Here is a 27,767-nt window from a genome sequence, read left to right on the forward strand (position 1 = left end):
ATGGACGACCCTGGAGGAGGGGGTAGTACCTCCGCACTTTTTGGGTCAAGATATGGACTTCTGATGAATACTGACGACAGTGATATATCCATGATACAACGAACAAAGAATAGGAGGACAAAGCGACCAGCTCAGCGTGATGTAACTCACGAAGAAATGTTCCAGAAACAAATCCGGTTCGATGGAAGAGATAATGGCGGACGGTTTTTGGTTTTGAAGAGGACTGACGAGAAGGAATCAATGACCAACATATCACCATTCCTGATTAAAAAGCTGATCGATAATATAACCCCAAATGTTCAGATTAGTCGATACCAAGGTGGTGCGCTTCTATTGAAAACGGTTGATCGTTTCCAAGCTGAAAAATTAAAAAAACAATCGAAGCTTTGTGATCAAATTTCCGTTAAAATTGAAGACCATGCAACGTTGAACACATCGCGAGGGACCATTTTCTGTTCCGACTTGAAAATGTTAAAAGATGATGAGATTTTGGTGGAATTGAAATCTTCACACGTGATCGCAATTAAAAGATTACAACGAAAGACCCCATCTGGAGAGCTGGTGGACACGGGAGCATTCGTGCTCACGTTCGATCGTAGCTTCCTCCCGTCATCAATCGATGTTGGTTTTTATAAGTGCCAGGTTCGTACCTACATCCCTCCACCCATGCGATGCATGAAGTGCCTGAAGTTTGGACACCACAAAAACGATTGCCTCGGAAAACGTATGTGTGCTGATTGTGCTGAGCTGTACCATGAAGGAACCGAATGCCTTCAGAAATACAAATGTATCCACTGTAACGGCAACCACAGCGCCTTGTCTAGAGACTGTCCTAAATACGTAGATGAAGCAGAAATACAACGTATCAAGGTCACAGAAAAAATCTCCCCCAGAGAAGCTAGACAAAAAAGACGATCCCAAGTTCCTAATCCGATATACTCAGCACCCAATCTCCCAGTTACATATGCAGATGCACTCCAAAGCACTTCTCGTACTCTCCCCACCAAGAGAAATCCAAGGGACTCAAGACGTCCATCATCACCTCCCAGCAACCAGCACTCAACAACAGGAACTCAAGATGACATGCAGCACTCAACACCCAACACCAGCACTCAACAACCAGAAACTCCAACAGACTCACCAGTAGAATCATCAACTGTTCAACAGATCTCACCAACCATCGACACAGAACAAAACGAAACAGCAATAAAATCACCAGCAGCAGAAGGAAATGAACCAACAATACTCACTCTCGACAAACCTGATAACAACAATCATCAGCCCGCTACTCCTATGAATATTAGCAACGCTCTCCACCCCCCAGTGAGTGGTACAGCAACTAATCCCAACGAAACCCCTACCGTAAGTAATTCAACTATATTAAACGAAAATTCAACAATTCTATCCGAAGCTATAAGAATGTCTATGTTTTCAAGTGATCATTGTAATTAGAAGGAATTATGAATTGTAATATGTGATTTTGAATGCCCTAGTTTCTAATTTTAAATATGGTTGACTGTATCATTCAATGGAACTGCAACGGTTTCTATAGCCATTTGGATGAATTGAAAATATTAATTAACGAACTTAGTCCTTTTGTAATATGCATTCAAGAATCACATTTTGAAAATTCACGCACACCAACACTCAAAAATTATAAAATATTTTATGAAAACGATGAAATCCACCAAAGAGCGTCTGGTGGTGTAGCTATTTGTGTTAAAGAAAATATTTATGCGGAAGAAGTTAACATCAATACACAACTACAATCTGTTGCCGTCAGATTACATTATCCCATTGAATTTACCATATGTAGCCTCTATTTACCCCCTAATGATAGAGTAGAAAAACTAGAATTAGAAAATTTATTGAACCAATTAGCACCACCCTTTTTGATATGTACCGATAGTAATTCTCATAGTAGAATGTGGGGTTGTTCTAATGATAGTTCTAGAGGAAAAATATTTGAGCAAGTGATCGATGATTTTAATTTAAATTTGTTTAACAATGGGTCACAAACTCATTTTAGTCACGCATACAATAGTTATTCTGCCATTGATTTATCATTTGGATCCCCGTCTCTATCAATGCATTTTGATTGGAAAGTACACGATGATTTGTGTTCCAGTGATCATTTCCCTATAATCATGCAAGTCTTAGGAAGATCTCTTGATTTATCAAGGCGACCACGATGGATTATCAATAAAGCAACATGGGAAGATTTTCAAAATGAGGTAACTATTAACATCAATGAACGAAGACCAGAGGACACCTTGGAAAAAGTGAATCATTTGACTCAAGCCATTATCACTTCTGCAACTACTACTATTCCCAAAACTTCTGACAAAATAAAAAAAAATAAACCTCCTTGGTGGAGCTCAGAAATAGCTGAGTCCATCAGAGAAAGGAAAAAAGCTCTAAGAAAATTTAACCGTCGAATGACTACTGACAATGAGTCAGCTTATAAAATTGCCAAAGCCAAAGCTCGAAATTTAATAAGAAAAAGTCGAAAAGAAAGTTGGTCAGATTTTGTATCAACAATTTCGTTTTCTACATCATCTCATGAAGTTTGGACAAAAATTAGAAAAATTGGTGGTAAATTTAGAAACAACTCCATAGCATCTTTAAAAGTCAACGATCAAATTATTACAGAGCCCAACATGATTGCTGATTATCTTGGATTAACTTTTGAAGAACAATCAAGTAACAATAACTACTCCTCAGTCTTCAATGAATTTAGAATACTAACTGAAAATGAACCTATAGATTTTTCTGAAACAGAAAATATTGACATTAATAAACCTATAACATTGATTGAGTTACAACTTGCCTTAGCCACGTGTAAGGGTTCTTCTACAGGCCCAGACGATGTTCACTACCATATGTTGAAAAATCTTCCTTTAGATGGTCTATATTATCTTCTCGAAATATACAATGAAATTTGGAAAAATAGAGTCTTCCCTGATCAGTGGCGTGAATCCTACGTAGTTCCAATTCAAAAACCTGATAAAAATCCATTGAATACATCAAACTATCGTCCAATTTCTCTCACATGCTGTTCTTGTAAAGTCTTGGAGAAAATAGTGAATCGAAGACTCATCTGGTACCTGGAATCAAAGTGTTTGCTAGATTCAAATCAATCTGGATTCCGAAAATATCGTAGTACAATGGATAATCTAATTTTACTTGAAACAGAGATTCAAGATGCTTTCGCAAGCAAAGAACACATTGTTTGTATTTTCTTTGATTTGGAAAAAGCGTACAATATGACTTGGATAAATCGCATTATTAAAACTCTTTCAAATATAGGAATCCGTGGAAACATGCTTCATTTCATCAATAATTTTGTGCAGAACAGATCCTTCAAAGTCCTCATTGGTAACACGTTTTCAAAATCTTTCAAACAGCAAAATGGTTTGCCACAGGGTTCTGTTTTGAGTGTCACTTTATTTCTATTAGCCATTAATTCAATACGCCAATCATTCCCCCTAAGAGTTAAGGGATGTATGTTTGCTGATGATTTTGTTGGATATTGTAGAGGAAAAAGTTTAGAGATCATAGAAGAAAAGCTTCAAGAAATGTTATCAACTCTTGAAAAATGGTGTAATGAAACTGGATTCCGATTTTCAGTAACAAAAACAAAAATAGTGCATTTTTGCAGAATTTTGAGATGTAATTATAAACCAAACTTACAACTTTTTAATCAAAAAGTTGAAGTAGTAGATTCTCATAAATTTCTCGGAATGACTTTAGATCGTCGTCTTCATTGGAATATACATATACGTCAGTTAAAATTTAAAGCTATGAATTCTTTAAAAATCTTAAAAACCCTATCAAATTTCAAATGGGGTTGTGACAGACAAACCTTAATGTTAATCTTCAAGTCAATGATATTATCAAAAATAGATTATGGGTCGATAGTATATGGAAGCGCTAAAGAGAAAACACTGTCACAACTAAATCCAGTATTCAATCAAGGTGTACGACTCGTAACAGGTGCTTTTAGGACAAGTCCTATCAAAAGCATACTAGTAGAAGCTGGAATCCTGCCATTGGCTTACCGACGAGACCTTCAAATTCTGAAATATACTACGAGAGTGAGATCTTTATCTAACCATCCACTATTCAACTACATCAACAATAGACAAATCAATACCACAGACCAATCAAAATCGTTCAAAATGAGAAGTGAACAATGTTTCGGTAAATATGATCTTCAATTTGTTGAAACTTTACAAAGAACTTTTCATGCAATTCCACCTTGGCTATCTCAAAACATTAAGGTTGATACAGAATTAGCTTCACATCGGAAATCTTCAACTTCACCCTCAGCTTTCAGACAATGTTTCAACATGAAATTGTCACAGTACGATGGATACTATAAATTATATACTGATGGCTCAAAGACCACTAATACTGATTTTACTGGATATGCTGTATTCTCGGATGGATATGAATCACAAAAACGACTAAGCTCATGTCTATCTATATATTCTGCTGAATTATTAGCTATCAGAGATGCTTTAACTTTCGCAATCAATAATGAACAACACTTCAAATATTTGATTCTAACAGATTCATTGAGTTCTGTACATGCTATTCAAAATACCTACAGTGATAATCCAATCATACAATCCATACAAGACATGGGAAAAAAATCACCTTATAAAGAATTTGTTATTATGTGGATTCCCAGCCATATGGATATTAGGGGAAATGAAATCGTAGATTCTCTAGCTAAGGAAGCAATAATATTACCATTGACCCTACTTGATATACCAATCAATGACTTATTCTCAATTTATTCAAAAGAAGTGTACGGAAAATGGCAATCAGAGTGGCAGAATACTATTGATAATAAACTTCGCGTAATCAAACCAATTATTAAAGAATGGAAATCCTCTTATCGATCAAAAAGAAAAGAATCTGTAATTCTAACTAGATTAAGAATAGGACACACAAGACTGACGCATAAATATTTAATTGAAAAGACATCAAAACCTTATTGTAATCATTGTAATGAAGATCTTACTGTCAACCATATTTTAAACAATTGTAAAAGATTAGAAAATCAGAGAAAAACATATGATATAAATAACCAAATATTAGAAGATAATGGAAGAGGAATTGACAAATTATTCAAATTTCTTAAAGATGTAAATTTGTATGAAGAATTGTAAATATCTGTTAGGTTTTAAACATAGTTGTAACTAGCTATTAAGATTTATGTTTGTAATCGTATGGTGGGAATAGCCGTTATTGTGCTGATCACCTTTCAAATCAATAAATAAATAAATAAAAAGAAACAGAGCAGAAAGTTAAACAAAACGACGAAACGACGAAAACAGCATCCGATTTGTGGAGCGTTGCTCTTTCTGGTTTTTTCCTTTCCCTGAGAAGTCATTCACGGAGGAAGGTGGGAGCCAAATTAAAAATGCATAAACATTGAAAAGAAAATCCTTCGGTTTAGAGCGTTCGTGTTGTTTTCTTCTATTTTTTTTTTTATATTTTGATTCCACGTCTCAAGTAGATGAAAGTCACCCAAATATTTGCCATTTTAGAAGTTCACTGATGATGAAACTTTGTATTCGTTCTTTTTTTTTTTGTCTGAAGAGACTTTTAAAGGAAAATACTTCGGAAAATAACTTCGCAAAGCGGTGTTCTTGCACCTCGGCGATTTAACTAGGGAGAAGGTAATTTATCGAGCAATTCTCCTTAAATTTCAAGCAGCAATTAGGGTGAAATATTTGTGCCGGCACATTAAAGAATCTATTAAAACTGCTGAAAGCGATTCCATGTACCTCTACCTATCATCAGGCAGCAGAACGGCGGCGTTGTTTGAGTTTCTGAATCAAATCTCGGTGCTCTCTAATTACCGTCGAGGACTGTTTGAATCAAGAAAAGTGAGAGTTATTCACTGGCTTCTGCTGCTACTCAAATTCGTTGTGTGTGGGGGATAAGGCAAGCTGTTAAAGTGAGTCAGCTCTTTAAGCAGCTTTAGTTATCTCATCGCGGCGCCATCATTGATTGAGATTTTCTGCACAACGACCTGCTTGGGAAATAATTAGTATCTCTGGGAAATTGGGAAATTTTCCCACCCGAAAATTCGAATTTCCCACCCTAGGTTTGGTAAGGCGAGAGCTCTCACCTTTCGATCGGTGGATGGCAACGAAATATGAGAACGACGACTGCTCTAGGAGGGTTGAACTTGCGGGTCTCATCTCGCAAGATTTGCTCCTGCCGCTCGCTGATGGATGCTGGGACTATTTGGCTCTGGCTGCTTCGTCAAGTGCTTTAATGACTAGATCAAATAGCGAATGGTGCCGTTTTCTGGAAAGGGCATTTTATTTGCATTTCCCCTGCGAAGACGGACAACTTGTGGGGTATTTGCGCAAGGTAAACAAATTATAACGTGTTAATGAGCGTTTGCATGATTCGGTAAATAAATAGCGCATTTGGAGAGTAATTTAAACAATTGATCCTTTGAGAAGCGCGCCCGGCGTTTGGGATTTAGAGGTGAATTAATTTTCAGCTAATTGCTCGATCAATCGATTCCGGCAATCGCGAGGTGAGTATGTTTATGAAACAGTTTCGAAAGGTCTTGAAAATAAACAGCATCCTCTAAGCTGTGAAGAGATTGGTGAGCTTAATTTGCGATAGTTTCCTATTCTATGGGCCATAAATTCGGGTTATAATTTCTCTTTTTTCGTTGAGAATTGAACTTCTCATGTGAAACGGAACCATTTTCTATAGCCATTTTTTTTTGTGAAGAAACCCTTTTTCGTATCCAGACCACAGTGTAAAAACAACTAATTTCCATCGTGAATGACACAACAAATCGATGGAGAAAGTTATTTGAGTTCGTCAAGAGCTAGTCGTTAAAACTCAAACAACCGAATTTCCGCACGAATGTCTAAATATAGACATTTTACGAATTGCGAATGGCTTCCAGCAGATAACGAGAAAACTTACTCCAAACATTGCACCAGCACAAAAAATACATAAACAAAACGTTTGCCGCACGCATAAGTTAAGCCAGCCGACCGAAGCTTTCAAAATGGATCGCGAAAAACGGCAGCGGCAAGAAAAACTTTAATACGCGCGCTTAGTAAATGGTGCCCAAAAATAAATTGACCTGTTGCTTGTTCCGCATAATCGCGTGTCTCACGAGCTACAAAAACATCAACCCCCCTTACCCGCCGCCATTCATACTCATTCGACACAGCTTGGAGCGTCGTCCTTTCGAAGAAGAAGTGAATGTTTCAGATTTTCCTCCCACCCCCAACAAGCAGATTTTTCCCTGGCCGTGGCTGGTTGATAGTTGATAGGACCGGCTGACGGCGAGCGGCGGCAGCGTCGAGGGTGGACTTGAAGTTGAAGTTTTCTCCTGCCTGACAACAACAACAACAACGAAAGCCACGACAGCAGGTCGACGTCGCCGCCATTAACACCATCACCGTCAAATTCAGGGTCATAATCGTTTGCTTTGGATGGAATATCTTTAGCGAAGCGCTACAAATCCGCCCCCTTGCAATGCGGGGGCAGCTGACGACTACACGCTTAAGTTAAATTAATCTGAGATGGGTTTCAGTTTCAAGTTACCCTTAAGATTTCAGATGTTTTCAACTTGCGAGAAAAAAAAACTCCGGTGAACTGAAAGTTGGTTGACTCAGGATTGTTCAAAAGTAATTTCAAACATTCCGGCCCCAGAAGTTGAAAAAAGTTGAAAGAAGCAGCCGCGATACTGGGACACAACATCACCTCATTAAGCAGCATGCAAACAAGCATGCATACATAGACAAGACGGTTTAGTTCGGTTGACTGTGCAAATGTTTTGTGCAGCTACCGAAAACGAAAAAAAAAAAATCAAAATGAAGCGAACATCTTGTTGGTGCCACGTTTTTCTTCGAAGTTTATAGGGCAGGGACACGGTCGGAGCATTCTTTGGAGAAGAAAGTGAGGGGAAGGGGACTGTTAATGGTTAAAAGGTTAAAAGTTGAAATCCTGTCTGGAGAAGAACTTTTACTTAGAAAATTTTCCACAGTTTGGTAGAATTATGTTTTCTGGGAAAACAGCTGGTTGAAAACCGATGGTTTAGTAAAAATACACATAATATTATCATTTTTGTCATTTTTTAGAGTAGGCGTTGATTTGATGACAGCGCACCCTTTTTTCTACTTCCGCGAAAATTTTGTTATTCGTAAATTTATATAGTGGAAACTATCGAATAATCTTGACAAAAAACTTTCATCAGATAGCCCGAATATGTGTTATATCAGGAATAATTCTTTCTCATATCTTGGGTCGTTTAACTGTGCTTTTTCCGGAATCCGTCTCCGGGGGTCTTAAAAACGGAATTCTGTCAGTTCCGTGAGTCGCTTTTTCCTGTCTTTTCACGGAATAAAGAGTGGTGATCCGGACAGCTAATTGGTGCACAAAATTTCCATAATTTTGAAAAGTATGAAGTGATTTAGTGATTAGTGCTATTCAGTTTTTGAAAACCACAAATTGGGAATTCCGCTTCGAATCTTCAGAAATCTAAAAACAAAAAGGTCCTGCAATTGAAATGTACGCTGGCTGGCCTTCAATTCCAGTGTAAATGGTTTGAAAAAGCAGTTGCTAATAAAATAATAAGCCATTTTTGTGTCATTTTCGTGTCATTTTTGTGTCATTTTGTGCCATTTTTGTGCCATTTTTGTGTCATTTTTGTGTGATTTTTGTGTCATTTTTTTGTTATTTTTGTGTCATTTTTGTTTTTTAATTTTGTTTCAATTTTGTATTATTTTTGTGTCATTTTTGTATCACTTTTGTGTCATTTTTGTGCCATTTTTGTGTCATTTTTGTGTCAATTTCGTGTCATTTTTGTATCAATTTTGTTTTATTTTTGTGTCATTTTTGTGTCACTTTTGTGTCAATTAGTGTCATTTTTGAACCCTTTTTGTGTCATTTTTGTGTCATTTTTGTGTCAATTGTGTTTTATTTTTGTGTCATTTTTGTGTCATTTTTGTACTTTTGTGCCATTTTTGTTCCATTTTTGTGTCATTTTTATGTTATTTTTATGTCAATTTCGTGTCATTTTTGTATCAATTTTGTTTTATTTTTGTGTCATATAAGTGTCATTTTTGTGCCGTTTTTGAGTCATTTTTGTCACTTTTGTCCCCTTAGCCATTTTTTTTTCATTTTTGTCACTTTTGTCATTTTTGTCATTATTGTCATTTTTGTTATTTTTGTCATTTTTGCCATTTTTGTCGTTTTTGTCATTTTAGCCATTTATGTTATTTTGTCATTTTTGTAATTTTTGTAATTTTTGTAATTTTTGTAATTTTTGTAATTTTTGTAATTTTTGTAATTTTTGTAATTTTTGTAATTTTTGTAATTTTTGTAATTTTTGTAATTTTTGTAATTTTTGTAATTTTTGTAATTTTTGTAATTTTTGTAATTTTTGTAATTTTTGTAATTTTTGTAATTTTTGTAATTTTTGTAATTTTTGTAATTTTTGTAATTTTTGTAATTTTTGTAATTTTTGTAACTTTTGTAATTTTTGTAATTTTTGTAATTTTTGTAATTTTTGTAATTTTTGTAATTTTTGTAATTTTTGTAATTTTTGTAATTTTTGTAATTTTTGTAATTTTTGTAATTTTTGTAATTTTTGTCATTTTTGTAATTTTTGTAATTTATGTAATTTTTGTCATTTTTGTCTTTTTTGTCATTTTTGTCATTTTTGTCATTTTTGTCATTTTTGTCATTTTTGTCATTTTTGTCATTTTTGTCATTTTTGTCATTTTTGTCATTTTTGTCATTTTTGTCATTTTTGTCATTTTTGTCATTTTTGTCATTTTTGTCATTTTTGTCATTTTTGTCATTTTTGTCATTTTTGTAATTTTTGTAATTTTTGTAATTTTTGTCATTTTTGTAATTTTTGTAATTTTTGTCATTTTTGTAATTTTTGTAATTTTTGTCATTTTTGTCATTTTTGTCATTTTTGTCAATTTTGTCATTTTTGTCATTTTTGTCATTTTTGTCATTTTTGTCATTTTTGTCATTTTTGTCATTTTTGTCATTTTTGTCATTTTTGTCATTTTTGTCATTTTTGTCATTTTTGTCATTTTTGTCATTTTTGTCATTTTTGTCATTTTTGTCATTTTTGTCATTTTTTGTCATTTTTGTCATTTTTGTCATTTTTGTCATTTTTGTCATTTTTGTCATTTTTGTCATTTTTGTCATTTTTGTCATTTTTGTCATTTTTGTCATTTTTGTCATTTTTTGTCATTTTTGTCATTTTTGTCATTTTTGTCATTTTTGTCATTTTTGTCATTTTTGTCATTTTTGTCATTTTTGTCATTTTTGTCATTTTTGTCATTTTTGTCATTTTTGTCATTTTTGTCATTTTTGTCATTTTTGTCATTTTTGTCATTTTTGTCATTTTTGTCATTTTTGTCATTTTTGTCATTTTTGTCATTTTTGTCATTTTTGTCATTTTTGTCATTTTTGTCATTTTTGTCATTTTTGTCATTTTTGTCATTTTTGTCATTTTTGTCATTTTTGTCATTTTTGTCATTTTTGTCATTTTTGTCATTTTTGTCATTTTTGTCATTTTTGTCATTTTTGTCATTTTTGTCATTTTTGTCATTTTTGTCATTTTTGTCATTTTTGTCATTTTTGTCATTTTTGTCATTTTTGTCATTTTTGTCATTTTTGTCATTTTTGTCATTTTTGTCATTTTTGTCATTTTTGTCATTTTTGTCATTTTTGTCATTTTTGTCATTTTTGTCATTTTTGTCATTTGTGTCATTTTTGTCATTTTTGTCATTTTTGTCATTTTTGTCATTTTTGTCATTTTTGTCATTTTTGTCATTTTTGTCATTTTTGTCATTTTTGTCATTTTTGTCATTTTTGTCATTTTTGTCATTTTTGTCATTTTTGTCATTTTTGTCATTTTTGTCATTTTTGTCATTTTTGTCATTTTTGTCATTTTTGTCATTTTTGTCATTTTTGTCATTTTTGTCATTTTTGTCATTTTTGTCATTTTTGTCATTTTTGTCATTTTTGTCATTTTTGTCATTTTTGTCATTTTTGTCATTTTTGTCATTTTTGTCATTTTTGTCATTTTTGTCATTTTTGTCATTTTTGTCATTTTTGTCATTTTTTTCATTTTTGTCATTTTTGTCATTTTTGTCATTTTTGTCATTTTTGTCATTTTTGTCATTTTTGTCATTTTTGTCATTTTTGTAATTTCTGTCATTTTTGTCATTTTTGTCATTTTTGTCATTTTTGTCATTTTTGTCATTTTTGTCATTTTTGTCATTTTTGTCATTTTTGTCATTTTTGTCATTTTTGTCATTTTTGTCATTTTTGTCATTTTTGTCATTTTTGTCATTTTTGTCATTTTTGTCATTTTTGTCATTTTTGTCATTTTTGTCATTTTTGTCATTTTTGTCATTTTTGTCATTTTTGTCATTTTTGTCATTTTTGTCATTTTTGTCATTTTTGTCATTTTTGTCATTTTTGTCATTTTTGTCATTTTTGTCATTTTTGTCATTTTTGTCATTTTTGTCATTTTTGTCATTTTTGTCATTTTTGTCATTTTTGTCATTTTTGTCATTTTTGTCATTTTTGTCATTTTTGTCATTTTTGTCATTTTCGTCATTTTTGTCATTTTTGTGTTATTTTTTATTTTTGTGTCATCTTTGTGCCATTTTTGTGTTATTCTTGTGTCATTTTTGTGTCATTTTGTGTCATTTTGTGTCATTACTGTGTCATTTTTGTGTCTATTTGTATCATGTTTGTGTTATTTTTGTTTTATTTTTTGCCATTTGTGTCATTTTTGTGTCTTTTTGTGTCATTTCTGTGTAATTTTTTTTACCAATTTTGTGTAATTTTTTTGTTATTTTTGTTTTTGTTTTGTGTTATTATTGTGTTATTTTTGTGTTATTTTTGTGTCATTTTTGTCATTTTTGTGTAATTTTTGTGTAATTTTTGTCAATTTTTTCATTTTTGTGTGTTGTTTGTGCCAATTTTTGTACCATTTTAGTGGTGTTTTTGTGTAATTTTTGATTCTTTTTGTGTCATTTTTTGTCATTTTTGTGTCATTTTTGTGCCATTTTTGTGTAATTTTTGTGAAATTTTTGTGGCATTTTTGTGTCATTTTTATTTTTTTATTTTTTTCATTTATGTCAGTTTGTCGTTTTTAGCAAGTGTTTTACACTTTACGCTTTCTGATTTCAAAATAGCTTCACGCTTGAACAAAATAATTGCAACGCAAAGTGTATTGCTTAAACTTTTGTCAAACTCGTTCTTTTGAAAAAATGAAATGGATTTCAAATAAAGAAGAAAGATCAATGAATGTGCTCATAAATGCACAATCATAAAGACATCGATTGTGAATGAATGATTCGCTAGGGCGTTCATTTGACATTCTTCTCCCAATAATAATGGAAGCAACTACGGCATGCATCCAATATATTAACAATAGATGCATCTTTCGACACGAAAACTTCCTCACCCCGGTATTTGGTGGGGAGCGCTTCTAAACGCAATGATAGTGTGTGCACCCGTAGGTATATTTATGAATGTAGAAGGTAGTTTGCCCCATAAATGGCGGAAACACCATCACGGTCGATATTCATGTATAGTCGAGAGCTGCCTGGAAAAGGATTTAATATAAAATATAGCTCCCCCGGCCGGCCAAGTTAGGCGACGTCACGTTTTGCTCTGCTGGAGTTTAAATTTTACATCACTTGGGTTGGGTTCTCGTTGTTGCACTCAGAATGGGGGGATGATGATGATGATGATGATGATGTTGATAGTTTCGGTGAAATAACTCGTACCTTTTCCTTCAGTCCTTCATTCTGTCGATGGCACTGAGTTCATGCTGCTGTTGCGTTCAAACGACTTCGTCGGACGCTTTAAGTATGCGCACGATCCTTTCCAGAAATGTACTTTATTACAAAGTTGGGCTTCTCTGTGCAGTCAGCCAGTAACATTGTTACCGGGTAATGCTGCTTGACGCTATCACCCAAAAACAAAACATTGTACCTACTATAGTTTGTGGCCTTCCGGGTTCCGTCTAGGAGTACTGAGAGCGATGGTTCCGTGCCACTAGTCATTTAATTTTATTTCACCTTTCAACGACTTGACTCACTCCTGGAAAGGATCTAACTATTGGTAGGTACAAGCTCGAAACCGCCAATTAGAACCACAACCTTATATGCCCCATCCATGTCCGTCCAGTTGATCCCTAGAGTTGATTCGTCCAAAGGTTGTTACATTGAAAGGATAAGCATAAGTGTTACATTACATCGCAAGTCAGAGCGTTTGCCAACTTGAGCCAGTTTCTGAAAATTTCATGCCAACGGAAAGTGACCAGAACTAGTGCTTTCATGAATGTTTTCCATTTTTTTTTTCAGAACATCCCTTAAAATAATGGATGACCCCCTAGTAGATATAAGTCAGCAAAGGGATATTTGCTGTCCTAAGGCTGCGTTGGATTTTGTTTGAGTTGTCTCTTGTCTAACTTAACAAAAACCACATTCTCGCCTCTCCGAAAGGCAAACATTCATTGGCAGCTTATGAACATTTTCCCTCCGGGCGGCCATCGTCAGTACCAGGACGTGCGTGCCGATTCATTTGCATCGATGCTGTACCAGCTTGGTGCTACAAAACATGTTGTTGATGCTGATGATGCTATGCTAGTGCCACCGGTTGCGTTACTTGTATGTATTATCACAAGTAAGTCGAGTGTCTTGTTTCCAGAGCACAATATGTGCTAGCCTTAGAGAACAGCTACTCAAGGCTCGTTAGAAACTCCAAAATGTACTGTGAACGAGAGCATCTGGCTAACCATAAACAAACAAACAGACAACAACCAAAAAGCATCCTGCTACTTAAAGAGAGATAGAGTTATTTTGCAGCAACAGGTTTAGCTCTTGTTTCGTTTAAATTGTCAAAATTGTCATAATTGTCAAAATTGTCAAAATTGTCAAAATTGTCAAAATTGTCAAAATTGTCAAAATTGTCAAAATTGTCAAAATTGTCAAAATTGTCAAAATTGTCAAAATTGTCAAAATTGTCAAAATTGTCAAAATTGTCAAAATTGTCAAAATTGTCAAAATTGTCAAAATTGTCAAAATTGTCAAAATTGTCAAAATTGTCAAAATTGTCAAAATTGTCAAAATTGTCAAAATTGTCAAAATTGTCAAAATTGTCGAAATTGTCAAAACTGTCAAAATTGTCAAAATTGTCAAAATTGTCAAAATTGTCAAAATTGTCAAAATTGTCATAATTGTCAAAATTGTCAAAATTGTCAAAATTGTCAAAATTGTCAAAATTGTCGAAATTGTCAAAATTGTCAAAATTGTCAAAATTGTCAAAATTGTCAAAATTGTCAAAATTGTCAAAATTGTCAAAATTGTCAAAATTGTCAAAATTGTCAAAATTGTCAAAATTGTCAAAATTGTCAAAATTGTCAAAATTGTCAAAATTGTCAAAATTATCAAAATTGTCAAAATTGTCAAAATTATCAAAATTGTCAAAATTGTCAAAATTGTCAAAATGGTCAAAATTGTCAAAATTGTCAAAATTGTCAAAATTGTCAAAATTGTCAAAATTGTCAAAATTGTCAAAATTGTCAAAATTGTCAAAATTGTCAAAATTGTCAAAATTGTCAAAATTGTCAAAATTGTCAAAATTGTCAAAATTGTCAAAATTGTCAAAATTGTCAAAATTGTCAACATTGTCAAAATTGTCAAAATTGTCAAAATTGTCAAAATTGTCAAAATTGTCAAAATTGTCAAAATTGTCAAAATTGTCAAAATTGTCAAAATTGTCAAAATTGTCAAAATTGTCAAAATTGTCAAAATTGTCAAAATTGTCAAAATTGTCAAAATTGTCAAAATTGTCAAAATTGTCAAAATTGTCAAAATTGTCAAAATTGTCAAAATTGTCAAAATTGTCAAAATTGACAAAATTGACAAAATTGACAAAATTGACAAAATTGACAAAATTGTCAAAATTGTCAAAATTGTCAAAATTGTCAAAATTGTCAAAATTGTCAAAATTGTCAAAATTGTCAAAATTGTCAAAATTGTCAAAATTGTCAAAATTGTCAAAATTGTCAAAATTGTCAAAATTGTCAAAATTGTCAAAATTGTCAAAATTGTCAAAATTGTCAAAATTGTCAAAATTGTCAAAATTGTCAAAATTGTCAAAATTGTCAAAATTGTCAAAATTGTCAAAATTGTCAAAATTGTCAAAATTGTCAAAATTGTCAAAATTGTCAAAATTGTCAAAATTGTCAAAATTGTCAAAATTGTCAAAATTGTCAAAATTGTCAAAATTGTCAAAATTGTCAAAATTGTCAAAATTGTCAAAATTGTCAAAATTGTCAAAATTGTCAAAATTGTCAAAATTGTCAAAATTGTCAAAATTGTCAAAATTGTCAAAATTGTCAAAATTGTCAAAATTGTCAAAATTGTCAAAATTGTCAAAATTGTCAAAATTGTCAAAATTATCAAAATTGTCAAAATTGTCAAAATTGTCAAAATTATCAAAATTGTCAAAATTGTCAAAATTTTCAAAATGGTCAAAATTGTCAAAATTGTCAAAATTGTCAAAATTGTCAAAATTGTCAAAATTGTCAAAATTGTCAAAATTGTCAAAATTGTCAAAATTGTCAAAATTGTCAAAATTGTCAAAATTGTCAAAATTGTCAAAATTGTCAAAATTGTCAAAATTGTCAAAATTGTCAAAATTGTCAAAATTGTCAAAATTGTCAAAATTGTCAAAATTGTCAAAATTGTCAAAATTGTCAAAATTGTCAAAATTGTCAAAATTGTCAAAATTTTGAAAATTGTCAAAATTGTCAAAATTGTCCAAATTATCAAAATTGTCAAAATTGTCAAAATTTTCAAAATTGTCAAAATTGTCAAAATTGTCAAAATTGTCAAAATTGTCAAAATTGTCAAAATTGTCAAAATTGTCAAAATTGTCAAAATTGTCAAAATTGTCAAAATTGTCAAAATTGTCAAAATTGTCAAAATTGTCAAAATTGTCAAAATTGTCAAAATTGTCAAAATTGTCAAAATTGTCAAAATTGTCAAAATTGTCAAAATTGTCAAAATTGTCAAAATTGTCAAAATTGTCAAAATTGTCAAAATTGTCAAAATTGTCAAAATTGTCAAAATTGTCAAAATTGTCAAAATTGTCAAAATTGTCAAAATTGTCAAAATTGTCAAAATTGTCAAAATTGTCAAAATTGTCAAAATTGTCAAAATTGTCAAAATTGTCAAAATTGTCAAAATTGTCAAAATTGTCAAAATTGTCAAAATTGTCAAAATTGTCAAAATTGTCAAAATTGTCAAAATTGTCAAAATTGTCAAAATTGTCAAAATTGTCAAAATTGTCAAAATTGTCAAAATTGTCAAAATTGTCAAAATTGTCAAAATTGTCAAAATTGTCAAAATTGTCAAAATTGTCAAAATTGTCAAAATTGTCAAAATTGTCAAAATTGTCAAAATTTTGAAAATTGTCAAAATTGTCAAAATTGTCCAAATTGTCAAAATTGTCAAAATTGTCAAAATTGTCAAAATTTTCAAAATTGTCAAAATTGTCAAAATTGTCAAAATTGTCAAAATTGTCAAAATTGTCAAAATTGTCAAAATTGTCAAAATTGTCAAAATTGTCAAAATTGTCAAAATTGTCAAAATTGTCAAAATTATCAAAATTGATTGAAATTTCTCTACAGATAGTATTTCGGAATCGTAATGATGTATATTTTGAATCGGATTATTTGGAATTTGAAGTTGTTTTTATTTAATTGAGTACTTTCGAAATTCCATGGCATTTTCTATCAATTAAATTTGGCTACCTTAACTAGCCCAGATTGAAAAGATCTAATTTGAATTAAGGGACAAAAACGATTTGGGACATTTGATTTCATTTACTAACCATCTGGTGAGGAATTTAATTACAACAATCCTTGTCCAAGAGTTGTAATTGGCATGAATTAATCAACTGTCGCACTTTGATTGAATATCCCTAAAGGGGACTTGACAAACCGAAAGTGAAAAAAAATGTTCCGGTTGGTGCTGGCTGAACATAACAAACTAGTTCTAGCTTTGCCGTTATTAAATCCTTCTGCACGCCTCGCCCGACCGGATTCACGACAGGTGGCATTAAATTGCTTTTTAATAACAGTTTTGCGAGGAAACTCAATCACTTTTAGGACCAAGGGAAGCTTTCAGGTACGGGGGAAGTGGCAACCGAGTGAAAGTAGACAATTATTTCAGCGTGAGTGGGCGGGTGGGTGAAAGAAGTGGAAAATAAATTAGACCTGCCACGGTGGATTGATGAAATCATGACTGAATGCTCGGCACTCGGTTGAAGGTATATTATTCCAAAGCACCCTTCAAATAAGAAAAAAACCACGAGGAAAGGTGGAAAAGCCAGCCTGAAATGATTGGATCTGCCAGCAGAAACACGACCAAAAGTAAGAAAAACATGGTCCCAGAATGGAAAAATACCAACCCAGGCGATCATGTCAGCCGGAATTCCGAAAAATGGTGCGGTCTATATGCCAAAGTGAATACCTGTCATGACTCTGTCGGCTTTATCGATTCATTCCTGTCGGTTTCGAAATTGCTCCACTCCTCGTCATGTCCTGCTGAATTATGTTGGCAGGACGAAGGAAGAAAAGCCCTCGAAATAAGACAGAGTGGTTGAGAAAAAAATCGATAGCATATGGGCCTCGTTCGCCAAAATCCATTAAAAACGGGAATCGTCTCACAGGGCCAAGAGCAAAAGTGTCGCCGCCTTAAACTCACCCGGCGGAAAACTTAAAGTCCATTATTGTTCCACCTAAAACGGGATAATATCTATAGGGGAGAGTGGGGATACTTGATCCCCTTTTCTTATTTTCACCATATCTTTTTGGAAACATTAAGCAACTTGCCGTCATTGACATTTTCTGACAGCTTGTAACTTCAAGTTTCTATGCTCCAAAAATTAGAACGATAATTAAACCCGTTGATGAACTACAAGCATTTTCGTGGGAGTAAAAAAATTGCGATTTTTCTGAAGTTAGGGGAGACTTGATCCCCTATTGAAGGAGACTTGATCTTTTATTCAAGAAGGCCTAATCCTTGTATAAAAATCAAACAAAACCCCAGGATAGAATGTTAATTTACTATTTTGGTCATGTTTGTACTCATTTCACAATTTATAGCAGACATAAGAAGAAATTTCTATAACTTTGTCTCAACGCTATTAACATTGCATACTTAAAGGCGCTATTTTTTATAATTAAAAGAAAATTAATTATTTTTGCTCTTTTTTTCAGACAATTGTTTGATAAATATTAGTTTTTGGATAAATATTAGTAACTTCGTGATCAGCAATCATAACGATCAATTCAGAAGAAGAATATGCCGTTTGGAAGGGGGATCAATTGTACCCAACTCTAGGGGATCAATTATACCCATAATTAACATTTTAGAAAACTTTTTCTGAAAAAAGTTGAGAGTTTTCCATTGCTTTGAAAATATGGCATTATGAAGTTCATTCTACGCTCGAACGATTGATACATTGGAACAAATATTTTTTTCATAATTTTCCCATGCAAGGAACATTTTAAAGTGATGAAAAAAGATCTTCAAGTTACATTTTGTGAAATTTTTCAAACAAAGTTCAATAACTCAAACAATTATTTTGTTAAAATTTTTTAAATTGCCAGCATTGTTATTTTGCTCATTTTGGCACATTTTTCTAGAACATTTGATCTTTGTAAAATATTCCAGTTTCGAGATAAAGCTAAGGAATCAAGTATCCCCAGGGATCAAGTATCCTCATTCTCCCCTATATATAAAAATGAATTTCTGTCTGTCTGTCTGTCTGTCTGTCTGTCTGTCTGTCTGTCTGTCTGTCTGTTCCCTATAGACTCGGAAACTACTGAACCGATTTGCGTGAAACTTGGCAGGTGGGGGTATTGGAGGTAGGGGAAGGTTCCTATTATGGTTTGAGACCCCTCCCTCTCTCATGAAGGGGGGGAGGGGCCTCCCAAACAAAAGACAATTTTTTGCATAATTCGAGAACCCATCAAGCAAATGGTATCGAATTTGGCATGGGGTGGTATTTGGGAACGAGGAATATTTCTATGAATATCAGGTATCCCTCCCTCCTCTCAGAGGGGTGATAGGAAGGGGGAGGGGGGCTATCTTACAATTTTTCATATAACTCGAAAACTAATCAAGATATTGGAACCAAATTTGGCACGGGAAGGTATTTGGATACGAAAAATACTTCAATGATTATTTGAGACCCCTCCCTCTTTCCAGTATAAAGAGGGAGGGTCCTCTTTCATATTTTTTCACATAACTCAAAAACTATTAAAGCAAATGGAACCAAATTTTGCATGGGAGGGTATTTGGATACGAAAAATATTTCTAAGATTATTTGAGACTCCTACCTCTTTCCAGTAGGGAGATATAAAGGGGGGAGGGGGCCTTTTTTTATAATTTTTTACATAACTCAAAAACTAATTAAGCAAATTGAACCAAATTTGGCATGGGCGGGTATTTGGGGACGTGACATGTTCTAATGATTGTTTGAGACCCCTTCCTTCTTCCAGAGGGGAGAAAAGAAAGAAGGAGTGGAGTTTCATACAATTTTTACTGCATAACTCAAGAACTACAACAGCAAATGGAACCAAATTTGGCATGGAACGAAATTTGGGTACGAGAAATGCTTCTATGAATATTTGGAATCCCTCACTCCTTCAAAGATGTGGATGAAAAGGGGGAGGAGAGGTCTCTACTTCAGTTTTCAGTATAACTGGAGAGTTGATCGAGCAAATTGAACCATATTTGGCATGTGAGGGTTTTTGGATACGAGAAATGTTTCTATTATAAATTTAAGCCCCAACTTTTTTTCAGCGGAAAGATATATAGGGGGGCTTCCATACAATTTTTTTTGCATAATTCAAGAATTAATTGAGCAAATGAAACTAAATTTGGCATCAAAAAGAATTTGAGTACGAGAAATACTTTTTCTTTGTGAAGCAATACCTTTCTTGCAGTAGGATGATAAAATTGGGAATATAGGAAGGGAAGAGAAGGCTTACATTTAACTTTTTTTTTATTAAATCCGAGAAATGGACAAAACATAACATGGAAAATCATTTTGCTATGATTCTTTGAATATCTGACACACCATCCTCCTTTCAGTGGGTAGGTACCTACACACTACCAAAAAAATCTGGAAAATTACATCACATATGATGTAAATAAAAAGAAGCATCATATATGACGGAATTTTCAGTGCCAGTTATACATTACACGCCTGTAATATTATGCAGCGTGTAATATGAAAGTGATGTAAATTTCAAAGCCACTGAATTCTGGAAAAATCCTATTGGAATTTGTTTTATTTATTTTTTTATTGACCAGATTCAATGGAGTTTTTTCATCTTTTTACAAGAAACAACCTTTTAATAATAAATTTCAATTATTTTATTAATCTACAAACAAATTTTAATGATTCATTAATTTTAAAAGGCACTTGCACCACCTTTCACTTTCTTTCGAAGTACCGGATCTAAGCAGAGTAGTGTGGGCCGCTTCCAGAACCACTTCCGCTGCCGCTGCTTTTCGGAGATATCCGGAAACAACGATATCGATGGTCTGAGAAGCTAACTGCTTTAAAAAAATACTTCGGTTCAAGACTTGACTAAACACTCTGTTTACATTTGTGTTCCTGTTTTTGACAGTTTTCATTTTTACATGACATAGCGTTCAGTATAATGTAATATTAAATAAACTCCATGGCTCCATTTGTTAAATTACAGCATATATGATGTAACGAAAAAAAAATCATCACATATGATGGAATTTTCAGAGCGAGTTGAATATAACACGTCTTTGAATTTCAACAGACGTGTAAAATTTGAAAGACATGTAAATATTTAAGACGTGTAATATTTAATTCGCACTGAAAATTCCGTCATTTGTGATGCTTCTTTTTATTTACATCATATGTGATGGAAATTTACATAAAATAATCGCGTTCCGTGTCAAGTAATATTCATGTCATTAAAATTCAGTGCTATTATGAATTCAACTTTTTTCAATCCATAAATTTACATCAACAAATCGCGTTCGACGTCATGTAATATTAAAGATTTTTCAATTTCAGTGTTGTTAAGGATTCAGATTTTTTTTCTGTGTAGGAGGAGGGAGTTGAGGCCAATATACTTTTGTTAGCATAAGTTCTCAATTTATGCAAACAAAACCAACACATGGAAATAAATATGGCATGGAAAGGTACCTGGTTACGAGATATGTTTCTACGAATGTTAAAGACCCTTACGCTTTACAGTGTAGAGAGAGGAAGAAAGAAGGCTCCTTTTAAATTATGTTGTAAAGCTTAAAAACATATCAACCAATAAAGTTATAATTTGATATAAGAGGATTTTTGGACACGAAAAAATGGGTATGATTATTAAAGACCACGACCTCCATTCAGCAGGGGGTGAAGGGAAGGAGAGGGGAGGCTCTCTTATCAGTTTTTAGCATAAATCCAGAGAATATCAAGCAAAAACAATCATATTTTATAAGTTAGATTGTTTGGGTACGAATAATTTGAGACCCTCCAGACAGATCAAAATTATCAGATCTTTTACACAAACTTATAGAGCAAGATTCAGAATATTAGTTTAAGTTATCTTTGTGTTGCAATTCGAAACTCCAGCTGCAGCTCCCATTTTATAGCGGTTGCTTATGAATTGTGTTATAATGCCAATAAAACAATAAAAATTTGAATAATTTTTGAAAAAAATCATTTGATTTTGGAAGGTGTAGCAAAGCACACCGGGTCAGCTAGTCTTCATATAAATACTAATCGTCTAGCTGTCGTTCGGTGGTGTTTAGCAGGCGATAACTTGTACCCTTAATTCGGAAGAGAGCAACCGGATGGCCGGAAGAGTTCTTGCCGCAGGGCAATGTTCATTCCATAATTACATAAGCGGAATAGCAAATTAGAAGCTGCCTCTGCTGTTGCCGTTTTCCCGGAATCGCTAGACGTCGCAAACTACACACACACAACTTCCGGAACGCAGAACCGGAACTTTGTAGGCAGCTACAACACTATAAGTAGGTTCAAAGTGTAGGATGTCCCTATACAGATCTAGCACACTGCAGGTGTAAATCCTCTAGCACGAAGATTAGGAAGGCGTGTTCGTCGCCAGCAATAATGAAAGGAGCCCGATGATGCTTTGCTTCGCGAAATTAACGGCAGCAAAGGGCGCCCACTTTTCGGGGTGATGTGGACAAACTATATAGGTTCCGGGAAAAGTGGTGCCAGTTTTAAGTCACGGCATATTAGTCTTTTGAACGCCTACGATTTCTGGAGTGTTTGTATAGAGTGTTCCGCTCAAGTGTGCTCACTTTTTGTTATTCTCTTCATCTGAAACAATTCACAAGAATAGCGTCTAAAGTTCATACAGTAATATTTGCTTAATGGGTTAATAAACTTCTTAAACTGGGTTTTGTTACCGAAAAAAACGTATTTTATTTTAATAAGATCATTGTAATATCACGAAATACCAAATTGAATAAAAAATGAAGAAATGTGTAGATATTAATTGGTTTCGACTATTACTACTATTGATGCACCTTATTTTACAAAAAATACAAGCAGTTTGAAATTTATAGAGTTGGTGCTTACTTTATTTTTATGTACAATCGTCATTGGATAGGACGACCTCGAGTTCTAACTGAGGGAATAATCTAGGGAACCTGTTGATTACAAACATCGGAAATCGAATAGGAAGAAAACACCGTGGTTGGTACCGGGTGTTTCATGAAGTAATTTTACTAGTTCGGACACATGGTCTTACTTTGCCAAACTTTCTGTGAAACGGACCTCCAGATTCAAAAGAGATGATGCTAATACACTTGTCGCTTGTGGACGAAGAAGGTCTGCCTTTAACTACAAAGGTAATACAATCTTATACAGCTTGCTATGTGAGAAACATCTGAACTTTGCTCACGGAGATATTGAAATTAGAACAACCTCCTACAAGGGCCTCCCGCAGGGTTTATGTTTGAGTTCACTTTTGTACAACTTTTACGTAAGTGACATCGACAGGTACGTGCTAACATGCTGAACGCCTGCGGACCATTCACGACAGCCGACCAGGAGGATACCAAAACTTGGCGCGTGGTCAGCGATGGGTTCATCCGGATCATGACTGCTCTGCAGAGGAGTTGGAACCAGCACCAGTCCGCGACCGGTGTAGGGTGACTCCTTCGTCGGGGAGCACCTGAGTAGTGTGCGTCCGATCCTGGCAGTAAAGCATACAAAGATAAGACTATACCTTCTGCGTATGCCGAGCTGTTAGGTAAGTCGCGAACGTTGCGCTCCCTACGAGAGAAGCTGCGGGGATAAGACTTGACCTTCTTCGTAGTCGAACTCGTAGGGGGAAGAGTATTTCCGCCACGTAATACTCCCGGGTAGGGTCACTTGACGTCGTCGACGGGTGAGTCACCTGAGTCGGTGTAGGATGAACTCTTCGCCGGGAATCATCCGAGTAGTTTTTTCGTAAAGTCCCGGACGTGTGCTGTGACAGGCGCGAGTCTAGAATAAGCTGCTCTCGATTCGGTACACAGACGGGCAAAGAGGAGAGGGCCTCGAGCCAAACCAAGCGGAGCCAAGATCTCGAGTCGTTAGAGGAGAGGTCTTTGGTCTCTTGCAGATGTCTTGAACAGAGGCGGAGCGCACGATAGTCGTGGAAACCAAGCGAGCCTCGAGTTGTGAGCAGGGAATCCAAAAATCGTTATGCTCCGATAGAATTTGCGGATCAAAACACCCGTGAGAGAGATTTTCATCCGCAAGAACACAATACCTAGCGCTTATCAACTTCCATTTTGCTCTCGATAAGTTGTGCATTCCGATTCAAATTTATCGTCTCTTGTGACGTTAAGGATAAGCAACAACAATTTGCTGGCACCCAAGGAGGACACCAACAATTGTTTGATGCACAAGGTGCCGGGCCGACCCGACCGGTAGACGCACCAACAAAAAATACCAACAATTGCACGGGGCGCACATCAAGAAATTTGATGCCCACTAGATTTAAGCTCGAACGAGTTATCTTGATCAGCATTGGAAAGGGATGAGAAGTCATCACGTTCTCATATTTATCGATAAGTGTAATACAAGTGATAAACCAGTTATCATTATCAGATCTGTTCGATTTGCTTCCCTGGTTGTGAGTAAAGGCCGGACCTCGAGTCGTCAGAGGAGAGGTCCTTAGTCACGGGGCAGGATATATATGCTAGAGTTTGACCCGTACTGGAGTTAGCCGATGAGCGCTAAAGCGCGGACTTGGTCTCCCATCTCGGGTACAGCCTTCGATGCAGGTCCTCCAGCAAACATAAAACCGCATTACAAATGATAACTCGAGAGATTACTGTGAATCGTAATTCCAACTAACGCAAGTAAAAAGTCGTAAAAATCATTACTCGAAGGCGGATTAAATGGTTCGAATCGGATATGATAAAAAGTCCGCCATGTTTGCAGATTCTGAAGACGATTTCGTTCCTTTTTTCCCTCCAGCGGGAGTCAAGTGAGAGAACAGGTTTGTTGTTCTCTCTGCGACCAGCAGTGCAACCAGATTGCTAAAAATCAGATGATGTATTTGCAAGAATTGCCCAATGACAGAAGCAGCAAATATTGTCGCTGGCAACGGAAGGTAAATGCTGTTTTTTCGAGTTTCATACGATCATTCTATAATGTATATGAAACGTATAACAAAGTTGCTGAAAAATATGACTACAAAAATGTTTGCTGGGTCGGATGGGAATTATGACCTGAGGCCCCAGATGGACTTTATGGCGTAGGGTAGGGGTACTTAGTATCATGAGTCTTTCAATTGCACCCATGGACCCAGAGTAGCATACTGGGGGGACTCGGTCGCTCGCCGTGCCATGGAATGCAATCCGTAAAAATAAATCCTTTTTACGGATTGCATTCCAAGGCCACCTGGGTGATCAACTAATAAAAAAAAACATTGTCTTCCTGAGCTTTGGGGCTTGGGATCGAGTTTTCTCCACAGAAAACGGAGATGGTTATTTTCTCTAAGAAACATCTCCCCACATCAAACTCGAGCGTATCCAATACCGTTGTCTCCGCATCGTTTTGGGCTGTATGCCTCCAACGCACAAGCAATGCGCTCAATACGACCGGGAAAGCACTCACCGTTCTTCCTCGAGAAGATACAGGATATTTTGAGTGCTTTAACAAGACGTCGCCTTTGTTTGGGTTCCTTCGCATTGCTCGATAGTGGATAATGAGAAGGCAGACTCTCTGGCAAAGGTGGGGGCGACACGTATCAACGTGATATCGTCTTCAACGAATTTTACTTCTTAGTTCGAAGAAACTCTCTTGTCAACAGGCAGGGCAAATGGGACGAGGATGAGAAGGGTCGGTGGCTCCACTCGATTATCCCAAAGGTAAGTCTTAAATCTTGGTTTAATAGGTTGGACCTGAGTCGGGATTTTATTCGTATATTTTCCCGTCTCATGTCCAATCATTAGAGACACGGTACTCTATCGTTTTGATATTGCTGGCAGCAATTTGTGTAGTTGCGGCCAAGGTTACCATGACATCAAGCATATCATTTGGTCGTGTGAGGTCCATCTTGTCGCCAGAACGAATTTATAAGACTCCCTTCGGGCCCGAGGAAAACCACCCAACGTTCCAGTGAGAGATGTACTAGCTGTGCTAGATTAGGACTACATGTTCGAAACCTACCTTTTTCTAAAAGCTATCGATCTTCGTCTATAATTCTTTTTTATTTTCATATTTCCCTTTCTATCTTCCTTTTTTCTCTCACAAAGTGTTAAGTTGAGCAAACAATTGTAAACAACCAAAATCGATTTTGGCTCCTTAAAACCTAAAAGTATGAGCCGTTTCAAACGAAGAAATTGTTGAAAAACGGGAGTACGAGACCATCTGCGTAGTATAATAAATCCGCCGTCGTCGTGGAGTATCCGAGAAATGGCGTTTCATACTCATGATTAAAGATCTGGAGATAAGGCAAGTCTTTCTTCTCAGCGGATATTATGGAATACGGATATTTCACTGTCGGTGTTGTATCGAGTCGTCCGCATCCGTACAATGAATGCCGTTCTCAAGGTGAATTCTCCATCGCGTCTCCTTTTGTCAAACTGTCTGCCAGTCTAGTAACATATTCTACATCGTTGAACTCAAGGTTGCCAAATATCAATTTTTCAAGGAATTTAACAGCAAGCTGTCATTCTTCCTAATTCCATGACCCTGCCGCCAAATATCATTGAAGAAACATGTATGGTGTAAATGGAAATATGTTTTAGTGTGGCACATAGTCGACCTTTTTTGCTGGTTCGAACAACCGGTTTAGACCCAAATTCCGATCCAACCAACCGCATCCGTGTTCCATTATACCAGTTTCATCTCCCATTTTTTAGAAATGGTATAAGGATTGCTCCAAAATTTGATGAAATTTGGATCCAATTTGACGCAGTTCTGAACCGTTTGACAGTTAATGGAACACGAGTGGGGTTGCCCGTTTTTTCATTGCATTGGATCTTATTTCGTTGGTTCAATTCTTGTATAAATTAGACCCAAGAATAGACCACGGATACAGATGCTTTAATACGTTTGTCAACACCAGCTGATGGTTGATTCGGTCCAAGATCTTCAAAAGGTTCTATGAGCGAAACGACAACTATTGCTGACGAGTCAATGTCACTTTGAACCTTTTGCTTTTCTTCAGGTGATTCATACTTGGAAGTCACTGAAAAAATTTTTGTAATTTGAATCAACAAGATACTCCCGATTTTTCAAAACCATTTGGCAAAGATCGAAAATTTCTCGTCTTCGTTCTCCGGATCTTCCAAACCGAATCGCTCAAATGAAAGATTTTGGCGTCTCTCAGGTTCTTTGGACCTTCCGGAGCCAAGTCATTCGAAAACTAAAGGTAATTCATCTCCTTACTTTGATTTTTCGTATCCGGAATTCAAAAGTTCTAAAAATTCGAATTTCGGTGACACTAAGCTTTGAAATGGAACAAGCTTCGTCATATCTTGGATTTTCGAACCTTCCGCACGCAAAACCAAGTCATTGAAATGAATTCAATATTTTCGTTTAACTATGGTGCTCCAAATCTTCCGGAAACTAGGAACAAATAGCAAATTTTAAAGTATACATTTAGCTTCACATTTATTTTCTGGATCAGTGTAATGCAAGTTGCTCATAAACTCAATAGTGTTGACGTCACTATGGTTTCCTTGATTCCCCAGAACTAAGTTGCTTTACTTTAGTTCTCCCGATCTTCCGGAACCAAGCTGCTCAAAAAACTAGAGATTGTTAGCGTAAATATAGTTCTCCGGATTTTCCGGAACCAAGCTACTTCACTTTGATTGATCTAGAACTAAATTGTTCCCCTTTTTGGTTCTCCGGATCTTCCGGAACCAAATAGTAAAAAATCGAAAAATCATCGTTTCACTTTGGTTCTCCAGATAATCTGGAACCAAGTCGCTTAACTTTGGCTCTCCGGAACCAAGTCGCTCAAAACACTCAAGCTTGTTCGCGTCACTATGGTTCTCCGGATCTTCCGGAACCAAGTCGCTCAAAACTCGAGATTATAGCGTCACTATGGTTCTCCGGATCTTCCGGAACCAAGTCGCTCAAAACTTGAGATGATGGCGTCACCAAGTCGCTCAGTAACCGAAGAT

At 35.0% G+C, this 27,767-nt stretch overlaps 2 protein-coding genes across 2 annotated transcripts in view; one reads left to right on the top strand and one right to left on the bottom strand.

Annotated features, from left to right (window-relative positions):
• LOC129738332 (uncharacterized) lies at positions 1 to 27,730 on the top strand. Its single transcript, XM_055729518.1, has 3 exons — positions 1 to 1,362; positions 13,548 to 13,728; positions 27,552 to 27,730. Exons 1-3 carry the CDS (start codon positions 1 to 3, stop codon positions 27,728 to 27,730), a joined length of 1,722 nt encoding a protein of 573 aa, XP_055585493.1.
• Positions 1 to 27,767, bottom strand: part of LOC129745480 (5-hydroxytryptamine receptor 1-like) — a 244,886-nt gene that overhangs the window by 43,787 nt on the left and 173,332 nt on the right. The gene's annotated exons all lie outside the window — the stretch shown is intronic.

The sequence above is a fragment of the Uranotaenia lowii genome, chromosome 1 (assembly GCF_029784155.1).
Source record: "Uranotaenia lowii strain MFRU-FL chromosome 1, ASM2978415v1, whole genome shotgun sequence".
NCBI classification, from domain to species: domain Eukaryota; kingdom Metazoa; phylum Arthropoda; class Insecta; order Diptera; family Culicidae; genus Uranotaenia; species Uranotaenia lowii.

Excerpts from the sequence above, each read along its gene's own strand:
- LOC129738332 (XM_055729518.1), top strand. The coding sequence starts at position 1 with ATGGACGACCCTGGAGGAGGGGGTAGTACCTCCGCACTTTTTGGGTCA. Across the intron at positions 1,363-13,547 it reads ATCCCAACGAAACCCCTACC|GCAAACATTCATTGGCAGCT; the intron begins GTAAGTAATTCA and ends CCTCTCCGAAAG. Across the intron at positions 13,729-27,551 it reads ACTTGTATGTATTATCACAA|ATAATCTGGAACCAAGTCGC; the intron begins GTAAGTCGAGTG and ends TTGGTTCTCCAG.